At 41.1% G+C, this 16,726-nt stretch overlaps 1 protein-coding gene across 6 annotated transcripts in view; it reads right to left on the bottom strand.

Moving 5' to 3' along the window:
* LOC124278892 (serine/threonine-protein phosphatase 2A regulatory subunit B'' subunit alpha-like) overlaps positions 1–16,726 on the bottom strand; it is a 75,499-nt gene that overhangs the window by 24,467 nt on the left and 34,306 nt on the right. For all 6 annotated transcript variants that reach the window (XR_006899213.1, XM_046714692.1, XM_046714690.1 and 3 more), the window contains one exon: positions 3,062–3,385. Coding sequence is in view for 5 of the 6 variants with exons in the window: in XM_046714692.1 (XP_046570648.1) it covers positions 3,062–3,385 (324 nt within the window). In the remaining variant the exon portion in view is untranslated. The remainder of the gene's footprint in view (positions 1–3,061; positions 3,386–16,726) is intronic.

Raw genomic sequence — 16,726 nt, 5'->3', positions numbered from 1 at the left:
AAATCCACACCATCAGGCTGGACATTATTGGCAACAAACCACACCATCAGGCCAGACATTATTGGCAACAAACCACACCATCAGACCAGACATTATTGGCAACAATCCACACCATCAGACCAGACATTATTGGCAACAATCCACACCATCAGGCTGACATTATTGGCAACAATCCACACCATCAGGCCAGACATTATTGGCAACAAACAATGCCATCAGGCCAGACATTATTGGCAACAAACCACACCATCAGACCAGACATTATTGGCAACAATCCACACCATCAGACCAGACATTATTGGCAACAATCCACACCATCAGGCCGGACATTATTGGCAACAATCCACACCATCAGGCCAGACATTATTGGCAACAATCCACACCATCAGGCCAGACATTATTGGCAACAATCCACACCATCAGGCCAGACATTATTGGCAACACACCACACCATCAGACCAGACATTATTGGCAACAATCCACACCATCAGGCTGGACATTATTGGCAACAGACCATGCCATCAGGCCAGACAGCACTGGCAACAATCCATGCCATCAAAGTAAACAGCCCTGGTAACAATCTACGACATCAGAGTACACAGCACTAGAAACAATCAATGCCATCATGGTAGACAGCACTAGCAACAATCTATGCCATCAGGGTAGACAGCACTAGCAACAATCTATGCCATCAGGGTAGACAGCACTAGCAACAATCTGTGCCATCAGGGTAGACAGCACTAGCAACAATCTATGCCATCAGGGTAGACAGCACTAGCAACAATCTACGCCATCAGGGTAGACAGCACTAGCAACAATCTACGCCATTAGGGTAGACAGCACTAGAAGCAATCTATGCCATCAGGGTAGACAGCACTAGCAACAATCTATGCCATCAGGGTAGACAGCACTAGCAACAATCTATGCCATTAGGGTGCCATCAGACAGCACTAGCAACAATCTATGCCATCAGGGTAGACAGCAATAGCAACAATCTACGCCATCAGGGTAGACAGCACTAGCAACAATCTATGCCATCAGGGTAGACAGCACTAGCAACAATCTATGCCATCAGGGTAGACAGCACTAGCAACAATCTATGCCATCAGGGTAGACAGAACTAGCAACAATCTATGCCATCAGGGTAGACAGCACTAGCAACAATCTACGCCATTAGGGTAGACAGCACTAGAAGCAATCTATGCCATCAGGGTAGACAACGCTACCAACAATCTAGGACATCAGGGTAGACAGCACTAGCAACAATCTACTACATCAGGGTACACAGCACTAGCAACCATCTACTACATCAGGGTCCACAGCACTAGAAACAATCTATGCCATCAGGGTAGACAGCACTAGCAACAATCTACGACATCAGGGTAGACAGCACTAGCAACAATCTACAACATCAGGGTAGACAGCACTATCAACAATCTATGACCTCTTTTCCAGATCTCATGTACCCAGTGGATCACCTTGAGTGTATATATAGCAGCAAGGATGCATGCATTCATTAATTCCCCCAGTGGACCATGGAGGGCATGACATGTTTGTATAGCTAGGTTAATATATCAGCTCAGACAGCAGCAGGAAGTGAGGGAGAATCAAAGGATGAAGGCACTCAGTGGAAAGCATAAATATTACTGGCCTTCCACAGAAAAATAATCATGTATATGCTGTTTCTCAGTTTATTCCTGTTCCTGTTTACAGAACTGTAAACTGACAGAACTGACTGTTCCTCAGGAAACTTACACAAAGTCCTGAGTAACCTGCACAAACGTGCTACTGAATACTACTATTCATTTTTATATTCATTCTGACTTGGACATTAACACCTTTTACATTCATCATGTAGGATTGTATCTCTTCTGTCCTTTACTGAAACCAGTTGATTGTTAGCGCTGCCACAGCCACAGGAATGGCCCCCATCAATGACGCTTAGTAAAGCTGAAGTTGCCACTGACACTTATAACCATTTGAAATCTGTGTGGAAAGTCAAATAGTTTGTCATGGCAGCATGATTTATGGAATTACCCAAGCATGACTATTTGTAATTAGTATCAAATGCCGATACTCTACTGTTGCTCAAGTACTACCATCGGCAAGTGGCTTTAAATCATCACAAGTGGTTTAGAACCTCAACCCTCTCTCTGAATTAATTGCCCAACCAAACCATTGCTCTAACATAAGAAAGCTGTGTGAATCAGAGCACTCCCTACATCGACATCATACACGCCAGTTCTTCATATTGTCATACATGTATACAACACATGAATCCTGTCTAGCATTGATATCACCACTTTCTTTGTAGCAAGTGACATACACATTTAAAAGCCTCCTTACAAAATCTGTACCATATGTGTTAGAGATGAATTATGGCTCGTTTATAGAGAACATGTCACAGTTCAGTGCAGAACACTGTAAGCTTGCTGCTGGGAGGTTATTCACAGCACTGCTTCAAATATGCCATACGACAAATCCAGAATTTAGGAAGGAAACATCTTTGATGGGGGTCATAATGCTGCGTTCTGCAAGAAGAAACTCAATACTGCTGGATACACCGAATGGAATAGACTTGCACAAGGCTCTAGGGCAATATTATCAGTTTAACTCATAATTTCTAGACTATATATTAAGAACAGGTACAACTATATAGATTTGCCAATTTAGGTATAGAATATACTATACATCCATTGACTTATCCCTGAGTACAAACTTGGAGCAAGGCTATTACTCAGAGAGCCTGACCATCTCCATATAAAGGTAGAGAGTTGGTGTTCAAAAGGTATTTGGAAACAAGATGAACTTGTTTGAAAACAAATTAAAATCTATGACATTAAAATACATGGGCTTATTGAAAACAGGACATTTTAGTTCCAGCCACTTACTTATCATTCAGGTTTATTAGGAAATGTGTGTTGGTGAATGCCAGGAAGATTGATAAACGATGTCAGATAAGAGTTTCTTAAGTTAAAAAGAAACAGTAACCGTCAGACAGGTTACTGTAAAACAGTAACATTTTTCTAAACCTTACTTGGACCACAATGCTGAATCTCACCTTTGCTATAAGGCCCATTTGTTGCTTGTAAGCTTTTCCACCTTCCAAGTTAGAGAATTCCTGAGCCACTTTCTGTAATACAGAGTCTGTGTTGTCAATTTTGGGTGGTCGTCCCATTGGGAAATAAAATTTGGGAATATTGGCACTACTGTGAACACTAGTCCTTGGTGTTGGCAAGTCCCGCCTCTTGGGCTTATTTTCCTTGTCCTCTGTGGAGTGGGGCACAATGACTGGATGGCTGTTTGGCTCTTTTTCTTTCTCTTGAGGACACTCATCTCGTAATATGCTCTGCAGACTATCTTCCTTCGCATTTGACACAGCCGGCTGCAGAAATACAGAAGAATTCATTAGTAGTTAATAAACTCCTGGTAATCTGGTACAAAACACGATTCAACTGGAAGCTCTGATAGTACTCTAGTAGTTATGGCCTCAGTACGATTTTCCTTTTTCATATCGCTAAACAGTAAGGCAGCAAATGATATAAAGAAGCTGAAAAAGGCAATTGTAAGACATTAATGGTTTTTACCAGCATTTCAATTCTTCACTTCATATGTATGATTTAAACAACATCACACAGACTTGGATATAACATGTATTTTGTTCAGAAACACAAGATGCTACCACATAAACATAATATACCAATGATATAATACACTAAATAATACCAAGATTATGACTTAGTTTACTTTCAGGAAGAATGATAATGTGGTTATAAGTGTGTGAGTGAGTTGGGCCTATGGTCACTTTGAACAGCAATCAAGTTATATTACTGTGTGCCTTCTTAATCTAGGATGAAAGCCCAATGCAGGTCTGAGCTGCTTTGGTGAACCCCTGAGCATGGGTAAAATGCTGATAAACCTAGAAACATAACACCAACAATCACGGCTTCCTGGTCTGCCCAAAGGAAGCAACTCTAGCACTATACTTAAACTAAAGTCAGTAATAAAATGCCAAATTGACATTAATACAAGTAACCCATGAGAGAAAGAACGCAGCCATCTGTACATGTCAGTGAGTGAGTGAGTGAGTTTAGTTTTACACCGCTTTTAGCAATATTCCAGCAATATCATGGCGGGGGACACCAGAAATGGGATTCATACATTGTGCCCATGTGGTACATGTCAGTGAACAGTGGCAACCATCTGTACATGTCAGTGAACAGTGACAACCATCTATACATGTCAGTGAACAGTGGCAACCATCTGTACATGTCAGTGAACAGTGGCAACCATCTGTACATGTCAGTGAACAGTAACAACCATCTATACATGTCAGTGAACAGTGACAACCATCTGTACATGTCAGTGAACAGTCAGTGAACAACCATCTGTACAACCATGTCAGTGAACAGTGAACAACCATCTGTACATGTCAGTGTGAACAGTGAACAAACCATCTGTACATGTCCATCAGTGAACAGTGACAACCATCTGTACATGTACAGTGTCACATGTGAACAGTGGCAACCATCTGTACATGTCAGTGAACAATGACAACCATCTATACATGTCAGTGAACAGTGGCAACCATCTGAACAGTGAACAACCATCATGTGTACAACCATCTGTACATGTCAGTGAACAGTAACAACAACCATGTACATGTGTCAGTGAACAATGACAACCATCTGAACAGTGGCAACCATCTGTACATGTCAGTGAACAGTGGCAACCATCTGTACATGTCAGTGAACAGTGACAACCATCTGTACATGTCAGTGAACAGTGGCAACCATCTGTACATGTCAGTGAACAGTGGCAACCATCTGTACATGTCAGTGAACAGTGACAACCATCTGTACATGTCAGTGAACAGTGACAACCATCTGTACATGTCAGTGAACAGTGACAACCATCTGTACATGTCAGTGACAACCATCTGTACATGTCAAACCATCTGTACATGTCAGTGAACAGTGACAACCATCTGTACACAACAGTGACAACCATCTGTACATGTCAGTGAACAGTGACAACCATCTGTACATGTCAGTGAACAGTGACAACCATCTGTACATGTCAGTGAACAGTGACAACCATCTGTACATGTCAGTGAACAGTGACAACCATCTGTACATGTCAGTGAACAGTGACAACCATCTGTACATGTCAGTGAACAGTAACAACCATCTGTACATGTCAGTGAACAGTGTACAACCATCTGTACATGTCAGTGAACAGTGACAACCATCTGTACATGTCAGTGAACAGTGGCAACCATCTGTACATGTCAGTGAACAGTCTGTACAACAACCATCTGTACATGTCAGTGAACAGTAACAACCATCTGTACATGTCAGTGAACAGTAACAACCATCTGTACATGTCAGTGAACAGTGACAACCATCTGTACATGTCAGTGAACAGTGACAACCATCTGTACATGTCAGTGAACAGTGACAACCATCTGTACATGTCAGTGAACAGTAACAACAACCATCTGTACATGTCAGTGAACAGTGACAACCATCTGTACATGTCAGTGAACAGTGAACAACCATCTGTACATGTCAGTGAACAGTGAACAATAACCATCTGTACATGTCAGTGAACAGTGGCAACAAGTGAACAACAACCATCTGTACATGTCAGTGAACAGTGAAACCATCTGTACATGTCAGTGAACAGTGACAAACAGTGACAACCATCTGTACATGTCAGTGAACAGTGACAACCATCTGTACATGAACAGTGACAACCATCTGTCATGTGAACAGTGACAACCATCTGTACATGTCAGTGACAGTGAACCATGGTAAATGTCAGTGACTGGACATTTCAACAAAAGAAATAAAGTGGCAAATCAGTGACTGTTTCAATAAAGAAATTGCTGGTGATTGCATGACATCTTAATGGATTATGTGGCAAGATTTTCAGTGTTTATGTTCCCATATACCCAAAATGATCAGGCCACGGTCTCGGTAATAGAGTACTGTACCGAAACTGGCTGCACAGTAGGCAGGGTTTGTGTTCAGTACTGAGTACTGATGGACCTGATTTTAAATTGTCTACATTTTTCATGTTAATGATGAAGTAAGTTGTCTCTGACTATATTACTGTTATTTGATCTTTAGAATTGTCTTCCATATATATATATGTGCACAAGGTTTTACACAGACTATTAAAAATGGAAGTTGTGGTGACTCACAATATTGGGATTCATTTTCAATATTTGGGAGTCATGAAAATTTCTTTGTCTTAATCATTCTCAGTATATAACTATGTATGTCACACCACCAAATGAAACTACAGCATTATTCAAATCAAACAGCCAGGATTATTGTCTCCTTTGAGTTCTTTGAACAATCTGACAGCTCTGTAAAAGCCAAATCGATCTTATTGAACTGAATTGTGAGGGCCACCCATAAAACTTGTGTCAAGCTTTACTCGTATGATAATGTTTTGAGAGTCGTTTACAAAATTGTAGCTTCAAATGCGCAGGAATCAAGCGTCATGTAAAACCCTGATGTGCACACCATTATTTTATCTTTATACCTCCATACACGCTGAAACATATGGAAGTCAATTTTAAACTGACCAATAACAACTGATAAATCAAAGAGACATGCACTCAATCTCAAAATGCAAATTATTATCAAAGCATTACGCATTAACAAATAGTGGCTGCCTTTGCCCCTGCCCTGTGCATGCATCCCATCAGCATGTTGATCCAGAACTGATAATATTTCACAACTCTCACAGATGAATTCTAAAAGATGATTTGAAGGTGATCATTTTAGAATCCCCCTAGAAAACTGTAAAATAAAACCACTGAAAAATACTATGATGACTCATGCATCTGAATGAGCAAGAAAAGTTCAAAGCTGAACCACACATCCTCCTCCTGCTCCTCCTTCTCCCCACTGTGCCAGGCTCCATACATATCTGGCAGGTCAGTGCTGCAAGATTGCAGTCTAGCAGTCACACCTCTTACAATATGGATTTACTGTTTTGGAACAATGGCCATATTTGGAAAAATAAGAACTTCCACAATACATATAACTGAATTAAGTAAGTCTGAACCCATCAAAGCATAAATGTTGTCTTTACAAAACATACAAACAAGCATCCAGATGACGTTTTGATCCATTCAGTAATCATTCACAAGTAAACATTCACACTGGGTATTGTCTTTGGCTATACAGTGTACTGTTACACCATTGATCCGGTCTATTTAGCATTGTTTACACCTATGAGTGACCAATTTTGCTTAAATACTGTTTCAGGTGACATTTGTTTTCAGTTTTACCCTAAGTGTGTACCATGTGACATAAACACACACCTGTAATATACAAGTCACATTAACAATACGCTAGGCACAGCGCTGATGCCTTATATACTACAGTAGACTGGAGTTATGTATATGTACTGTGAACATATTTAAACAAATGTAGGTAAAAACATGTACACTGGGTAATTATGTAAAGTGTGTTACTCTAATGGTTAATAAAAGTCAGCGATTCAAAATACACAGGGTTATGGTGAATCATTTTGTGTATTTTATGTCAGTCCACAGTGGATCTGTGAAAGCAACAAGTGGCCAAACATTTCACTGACTTGTGGCCCTGAAAAGCTGCAGCAATCAAGTTGGAAGGTTGAGTTTACGGGATCAGCCCAGGCCTACTCATCATTGTAGGGCTAATCCCTGCAGCCTGGAGCTGTCCATTAACATACAGATTGGTGCAGCTGCAGCACCAGCACTCTCACTTACTCACACAACCTAATTCCCTGGCTATGAATCAGGCACCATGGCCTCTACAACTCTACTAGGAGGATTTCAGCTTTCTGCAGTTTTCAACAGGACATCATGAAATGTTTTCACAAACACAATTGCCTTAATGACTATAATCCTCAATAGGAACTCCTGAACTAACTATAATCAAACATTTCCAGATGATAAAAAGATATTCAACAGTGTTCATAGTAATAGAATTTTGAAAGAAAAACTGTAATGATGAATGTCAAAATAATTATTCCCTTCTTACACTGACATAGAACAGTAAAGTTTGACAACAAAACACTTGCACTTGAAGTAGCTTGTAAATGTTTTGATGCTGTCAGAAAGTGAATCCCATGTGTTACAACCTCTACAATCACCAGGACATCTGGAAAGTGCAGGGGTGAAACTGGCCTCTCATCTGAAAGGTCAGATAGGGTCAACCAAGGCCAGTGTTGAAGCTGAGGGGCATGTTACAGAAAGTGCCATCTTACACTAAACACAGCCCCACAACATGTCTACTGTAATGCCAATATTTACTGGTCAAGCCAGTCCTTTATACAAACATAATAAGCATATGGAGAACCATCCCATGGCTGGCTACAAGGAATGGGAGGGAGGTGCTGGTTGGAAACAACACCAAGAAAGCTATACTAAATGGCAGCTCGTAAACCTTAAACCAGCAGAGAAACTGGCCTGTGTGGGTGTGTGCATGTCACTGTGTTCCTATGTCTGCGGCTGTGTATGTGTGTGTGTATGTGTATGTGCATGTGCGTGCATGTCACTGTGTTCCTGTGTGACAGTGTTTGTATGTCTGTGTGTGATTGTGTGCACGTATGCATGTCACTGTGTTCTTGTGTCTGTGTGACTGTATGCCTGTGTGTGATTGTGTGTGTGTACATATGCATGTCACAAGTGTTTGTATGTCTGTCTCTCTGTCACTGTGTTCCTGTGTATGTCTGTCCATCTGTGTTACTGTGTGTACATGTATCTATGTCTGTGTATCTGAAAGTGTCTGGTGGCACAATGTGTGTCTGTGTGTATGGGCACAATGCATCTGTGTGTCACTATGTGTGTATGGCACAATGTGTCTGTGTGTCACTATGTCTGTGTGTATGGCACAATGTGTCTGTGTGTATAGCACAATATGTCTGTGTGTATAACACAATATGTCTGTGTGTCACTATGTCTGTGTGTATGGCACAATGTGTCTGTGTGTATGAACACGATGTGTCTGTGTGTATGGCACAATGTGTCTGTGTGTGGCTGTGTGTTTATGTCTCTGAGCTTGTGTCTGTGTGTGTGGATGGGGTCCAGGTTTATTCCGTGCAACTCCTACTGAAACATAACAATTACACTACACTAAATTCTAATTATGAATATTATTGACAGACTAGCATGATTATGTAAAGCAGTGGTAATAGATTCCCTTCTGCTATCCAGGCTTCATGTACAAAGCCATGTGGTGTAGCCTGACGCCTACAGTGGTCTGTCTGCTGCACTGAAATATCTACATGACAATAACCAATGTGTTCTTCCTACATGAAGTATGTGAAGTCTGGCCTATACATGCTGTGAAGGAGATTAATGAGTGGGCTAGCTCCATGCTCATCCTCACAACACTACAATGTCAGAAAGCAGCCAAATACACCCCCCTACCCTTCAAGCAATATCAGCCTTCTACTCTCGTTTCACCTTCTTCACTACAAAAACACAAGCTGAACACCTCCAACAGTTCCGCTACAGCCTGAGCCAAATACTAAATAACACCAAGCATAAGGTGATGTGGAAACTAATATAAGTTACTGCAAGCCTATCCTGTCCAATCACTGATGGTAAACTGGAGATTGCATGACTAGATTCACAGACTACAACAAACCAAAACAAACCACAAAACCTAATCCTTCCAGAAACCTCCAGGTATCTGGGAATACATCCAATGTGATCTCCAATGTCTTCCAATCTGAGTACAAGTCTGCTCCAACCTCCCCAACACTGTATGGCTTTAACAGAGGCTCCAGCATCTCGTGATACCACGCAAGGCAGGTATTTAGACCAGCAAGTAACACAACACACACGTACACACGCAAGGCTCAAAATAGATGCATGAAGATATTCTTGTCTGTTGCGTGTAAATCTGAAGTACAAGACCTCTGTATCAGTCAAGTATCACATTCAGTGCATGGAAACCATAAAGGTCTACCGATATCCAGCTTCAAAATGATTAATATCCTTGATAATTACAGCTCAACAATATGAAATCTGGAACCATGTCCTTTAAATTATCTTGTCAAACATCAAGGGGCTGTGATTAAAATTGTGCATTTGGAAGATGTCAAACCCAACACAGGCAGGTGTAACTCTTGCCAACTGTGTTTCAGCCCCTCAGACTCCAGGCAAGATATTTCAGAACTGTTATCAGTGGGAATTTGGTCACCATAATGCCATGAAGAAAACGAAGCAATTACAGCACAGTAATCGTAAGACATGCTTCCCACAGCACCGCAATAATTAGGCATCAGCAGACAAAACGGAACCCTATCTGCATCTAAATAAATGGATCAGTATAACATATTCCCTAATTCTTGATAAACCTCTTCATGATTTACACCAGTAGTAAAATGATACTCAATGTACATCGGATGACTGCACAATTAGTTTACCCAATTTAGTCACTGGAGATACCAGTTTCAGATTGGTTCATTTTCAAAGATCACAAAGATCAGTTGATCAGAAACAATGCCCAATGGCATTTCTCAACATTCCATGAAGCATCATAAACAAAAGTTACTTGGCACCAGAGTAGCCCATGCTTCATACTGATTTCTGAACTATAATTAATATCTATCCTTGTGATCGAGGTAGCCTGATCATGATTTCCAAATAAGTCTCACCATGGGACAAGCATGATTCTTTGGACATAGTCTAACCTGAAAATAACAGAAAATGACTTCCAGTGTGAGAGACTACATGGGTGACAGTGGCTTCACATATTCACCACAGGGAAGGGTGTGGGCATGTATATCATGGGCAGGGCTAGAAAAAATTTAAAATCTGCCTCACCCTGCAGGGCAAGTAATATGAAATTTCCACTCGTCCTTCTAAAATTGTACTTGCCCTATGCAACATAATGAAAGTAAATTTAAATTATTTTATTTCAAAATGTTTGCTTGGAATATAACTACAATAAACATTACTTACTTTGTCTGCTAATTCTCTCACCATTTAAGATAGCTGAACTTCAAAGACAATGAAAAATGTTACTTCCCTTGGCTTTGTAAGACGATACGCAGTTCAGATTTGAAATATTTGAGAAAACTAGCAGATTACAAATCAACGTAGTAGATATTGTAAACCCAACAAAGCATGAAATAGTGAACTTTATTACCTTGTTGAAAATATCAATGACACCAGGCAAGTGCGTTTAATAAATGACAGGATTTTTAAAACATTAGATTAAATTAAAATTTCCACCTCATCTGTTTAACTCTTTCAACATCAGTCAACCAGAGGCATTTATGGCCTTGACACAGAGTTCCCAGAGACCCTGAGATCTTAGAGGAAGCCTGTGTTTACCAAGGAAAATATCAGCTTGTAAAACATTACTGCTACTACATATTATACACCAATTGAAAGGTCTAGTACTTCTGTTCATAAATATGAAATATATTTTTCATCATATTATTCAAATAATACAACTACAACGTAAATAAGTTAATATTTAATGAAGGGAGCAAAAAATGCGTCGATATTTTCCATTTGTAACGTCATAATATCCCCTTACCTTTTCTTTTATATTTTCATTTATACATAATAGGAAAATTATTACAAAAAGATTTCTCAAATAATATGTATGGTCGTCTATTTCAAATACCTCTGTTTTGCAAGCTGCGTACGGATAACATGTGAGGCAATTCGTTTGATGGCAGGTATCGTTAGAAAGCTCTGAACATCAACACTATCACTGCACCCTTGCCAAGAGTATTTTCACAGTTGTAAGAAGCAACTTTATTGAATAAAGATTGGTTTCTAATGACGCTTTTCTGCCACAGTCTGCTATGAGGATTGTGATTGGACAAAATTATTCATGTGACCTAAGGCACCAAATCATATTGCAGCAATGGATTGTATCCTCGTAAACGATAACTTTTAGATTCAGACGAAAGTTGTGGGTAAAAGCATGCTATTCTGAACGTGTTACGCAAAAAATCACCACCTATACGTATATTATGGAACCTAGTGGACGTATCGTGCTAGGCTATGACCATTAACAAAAATGCTTCATGCATATATTTTAACGCGAAGTTCGAGGCGACGAAAGCCGAGATGTCACTTGATATAATTAAATTACACGATCGCACAAAAAAGATGGAAATAGTAAGTTATAATGTACATTTGACAATGTTTATGAGTACTGTTATTTATTTTATTCTTTGGTTTATTAAATTTGTTTAATTATTATCTCGAAACATCGTTAACTTTTATTACGATCGGTAATAAGTAGGGGTTAATTCCCAATTTTTTTATTCGAGCTGATCCGACAAATATTCTTCATGTTGTGACGATTTTTCTCATTGGTCAGTTTATTAATTTTTATAGTCAATCAGGATATTCGAAGCACTTAGGTTACAAAACCATGCTGCGTGATATCTGTTGAAAAAGGATACCAAACGAACATCAAGACTTAAACTTTGTGGATAGTTTTCGGGGAATTTGAAAATACTGCTAATCGGGAATGACGACGTTAAAACTTAAACTTATTGTTTGAAAAATAGTTGGGTCAGAAAAAGTACAAATTATGTTTTTCACTTGCCTGAAACAAATTTTACTCGTCAATACGAGCGGAAGAGTGGAATTTCGATCCCTGATGGGTGACAGTGGCTTCACATATTCACCACAGAGAAGGGTGTGGGCATGTATATCATGGGTGACAGTGGCTTCACATGGGCGAGACTGGATAGGAAATCCTCTCTTTCAAATAAAGCAGACATTCACATAGACATCACACACAGGAAGTTACCCTAAATGATCTATACAGTGTTATCAACTTGGGACTTATGCATGCTGAGGTGATGCGTGCAATATCTTCATGCTGATGAACAATCTGACATATCAGCCTCAATACACAACAAACAATAATTACTAATTGCAGTCCATAATAAGGCCAAACAAAAGCCTGATGTGGATTTCAACTTCCTCATTCTTACAAAATTTGTTTTCACCTCCCATACATTATATGACTCTGAAAGAAAAGTTAGAGATATAAAGGTCTGACATTATGTATTAAAAGTTAGGGGTGAATGTGGGCACTACTTCTACAAAAAATCTAGCTTGATCTAGTGTGACACAGACAAGACACAGACAACCGACACTGTCAGGCGCAGAGAACCTTGAGTAATTAGTGAATCAAATTTTGGAACATATGTGAAATTTGGAACAAGAGCACACAGACAACCTTCCTCCAGCCCCTTCAGTCCCACCATGCAGTAAGGCACGCAGTGAGGGTGAGGGAGTGCCACCATGCAGTAAGGCACGCAGTGAGGGTGAGGGAGTGCCACCATGCAGGTGAGGGCCACCATGCAGTAAGGCACGCAGTGAGGGTGAGGGAGTGCCACCATGCAGTAAGGCACGCAGTGAGGGTGAGGGAGTCCCACCATGCAGTAAGGCACGCAGTGAGGGTGAGGGAGTCCCACCATGCAGTAAGGCACGCAGTGAGGGTGAGGGAGTGCCACCATGCAGTAGTAAGGCAGTGCCACCATGCAGTAGTGAGGTGAGGGTGAGGGAGTGCCACCATGCAGTAAGGCACGCGGTGAGGTGAGGGAGCCACCATGCAGGTAAGGCACGAGTGAGGGTGAGGGAGTGCCACCATGCAGTAAGGCACGCAGTGAGGGTGAGGGAGTCCCACCATGCAGTAAGGCACGCAGTGAGGGTGAGGGAGTCCCACCATGCAGTAAGGCACGCAGTGAGGGTGAGGGAGTGCCACCATGCAGTAAGGCACGCAGTGAGGGTGAGGGAGCCACCATGCAGTAAGGCACGCAGGGTGAGGGAGTGCCACCATGCAGTAAGGCAGTGAGGGTGAGGGAGTCCCACCATGCAGTAAGGCACGCAGTGAGGGTGAGGGAGTGCCACCATGCAGTAAGGCACGCAGTGAGGGTGAGGGAGTGCCACCATGCAGTAAGGCACGCAGTGAGGGTGAGGGAGTGCCTCCCCCTATTCCTGGCCACATCCTGTGTTGTGTATAAACAAGGATAACAGGTGATCTTATCCTCCTATCATTAACTTACAATCTTCAAACATATCGGATTCTGTCTGGAAGGAATATTGCTCAGGGGTTTCTGAAGTTTGTTAAAGATTTATGATAGCCATCATGGTTGATATTTGTTGACACAAAGTATTATTTAGATTTGATCTGAAGTAAAGATATGTCCCTCTGAATGCAGCGAGTGTTGTGAGTATGTATAATGTCCTTTATGCACCTATCCGGTTATCTGTGACAGAGTTACCAATGTGTGGAGTATGCTTTCAAACACAATCTTCCCATTTGACAGACCTAGGGTGGTAGGGATGAACATGTACCTACATCTACAAAATCTGCAATCAGAATTCAACATCCTGTAACTCCCTTCTCCTGACACTTCCTCCCCCTTCCTCCACCACCCAGCCCCTAGCTGTCACGCAGATCTTTCACATGGTACATCAAATTGCCTTTGTTTCTATTAGGTTTGTTGTTTAATGCCACACTCAGCAATATCCCAGCTATATAGCTGGACATTAAATTGTCAAGTTAGTCTAATTATTACATTAACCTGCTAACAATAAGATTCCAAATGCCTGTAACATGACTACAGGTTTGAAATAGAATAATTCAAAACCTCCAATAAACAGCAACAGCCCCTTACTAAGATACTGTGACAACAGTGGCTGATACACCTGACTGATACACCTGACTGATACACCTGACTGTGACTGATACACCTGGCTGATACACCTGGCTGATACACCTGACTGATACACCTGACTGGTACACCTGACTGACATGGACAGCAGACACAATGATGACAGTTTCCTGTTGCGACAGACAGATAAAACAATTCATGTGAATCATTCCACACATTGCAAGCATTCCATCACTAGCTTGGTATGTCTAGTTCCCCTCCCTACCCCCAGGCTAACATAGGACCCTCTTTCACACCAGACATCTATCGTCCTTGTATTCTGCATTTCATCTGCAATCAACTGAAATTCTAATTCGTAAAACCCAGTTTGTCTTCATACATATGACTTGGCACAACCAAACATCTGGCCATCCCAAGCTGGACCACACATAGACATCGTTTGAAATCTCATTACAGATAACAAAACATCCCTCTCTGTATGGAGCTTGTGACAACAGAATTCCTGAAAGGGACATTACCTGTGTCTGCTAATGCTTAACACATACCCAACATATCAGCAGCACTATGATTGCCTTCCGAAGCAGGCATACAACACTTCACAGACAAGTATGCTGTGAATGAGCCCAAGGTGATGATTTCAATCCTTCTCAGCATTCTGGCTTAGACTACAGCTCCTGCAACCCTGGCAGGTGCCTCCATACACAGCACTTGTCAAACCTCATATAGAACACTTTTTACTACCCAGTATGACTACCAGTAAGAGGAGTGCTTGTCTTACATGTTGACGGTAGAAGTCCTTCAACTCTAGGAGTGTAATTGTTCATACTGATATCTGGTCTCAAACATGAATAATAACAACACAATAAGAGTTTTCAGAGGTGCATGACCCTCCCCAACTGTTACCATGGAACAGAGTGTATCACAAGTACAATGTTGTATTAGGATCCTGCCCCAACCTTCACTATGGGGCAGAATGTATCACAAGTACATTGTTGTATTAGGATCCTGCCCCAACCTTCACTATGGAACAGAGTGCATCACAAGTACAATGTTGTATTAGGATCCTGCCCCAACCTTCACTATGGGGCTGAATGCATCACAAGTACAATGTTGTATTAGGATCCTGCCCCAACCTTCACTATGGAACAGAGTGTATCACAAGTACAATGTTGTATTAGGATCCTATCCCAACCTTCACTATGGGGCTGAATGCATCACAAGTACAATATTGTATTAGGATCCTGTCCCAACTTACACTATTGGGCAGAATGTATCACAAGTACTGTCTTGTATTAGGATCCTACCCCAACCTTCACTATGGGGCAGAATATGTATCACAAGTACAATGTTGTATTAGGATCCTACCCCAACCTTCACTATGGGGCAGAATGTATCACAAGTACGATGTTGTATTAGGATCCTATCCCAACCTTCACTATTGGGATGAATGTATCACAAGTACAATGTTGTATTAGGATCCTATCCCAACCTTCACTATGAGGTAGAATGTATCACAAGTACAATGTTGTATTAGGATCCTACCCCAACCTTCACTATGGGGCAGAATGCATCACAAGTACAATGTTGTATTAGGATCCTGCCCCAACCTTCACTATGGGGCAGAATGCATCACAAGTACATTGTTGTATTAGGATCCTGCCCCAACCTTCACTATGGGGCAGAATGTATCACAAGTACAATGTTGTATTAGGATCCTGCCCCAACCTTCACTATGGAACAGAGTGTATCACAAGTACAATGTTGTATTAGGATCCTATCCCAACCTTCACTATGGGGCAGAATGCATCACAAGTACAATGTTGTATTAGGATCCTGCCCCAACCTTCACTATGGGGCAGAATGTATCACAAGTACAGTCTTGTATTAGGATCCTGCCCCAACTTACACTATTGGGCAGAATGTATCACAAGTACAATGTTGTATTAGGATCCTACCCCAACCTTCACTATGGGGCAGAATGTATCACAAGTACAATGTTGTATTAGGATCCTACCCCAACCTTCACTATGGGGCAGAATGTATCACAAGTACA

This window comes from Haliotis rubra, unplaced genomic scaffold, assembly GCF_003918875.1.
Source record: "Haliotis rubra isolate DU_JTF1 unplaced genomic scaffold, ASM391887v1 Scf243, whole genome shotgun sequence".
In the NCBI taxonomy this organism is placed as follows: Eukaryota; Metazoa; Mollusca; class Gastropoda; order Lepetellida; family Haliotidae; genus Haliotis; species Haliotis rubra.
Note: the sequence above shows the minus strand (reverse complement) of the source record. Positions and strands in the feature narration are given on the sequence as shown.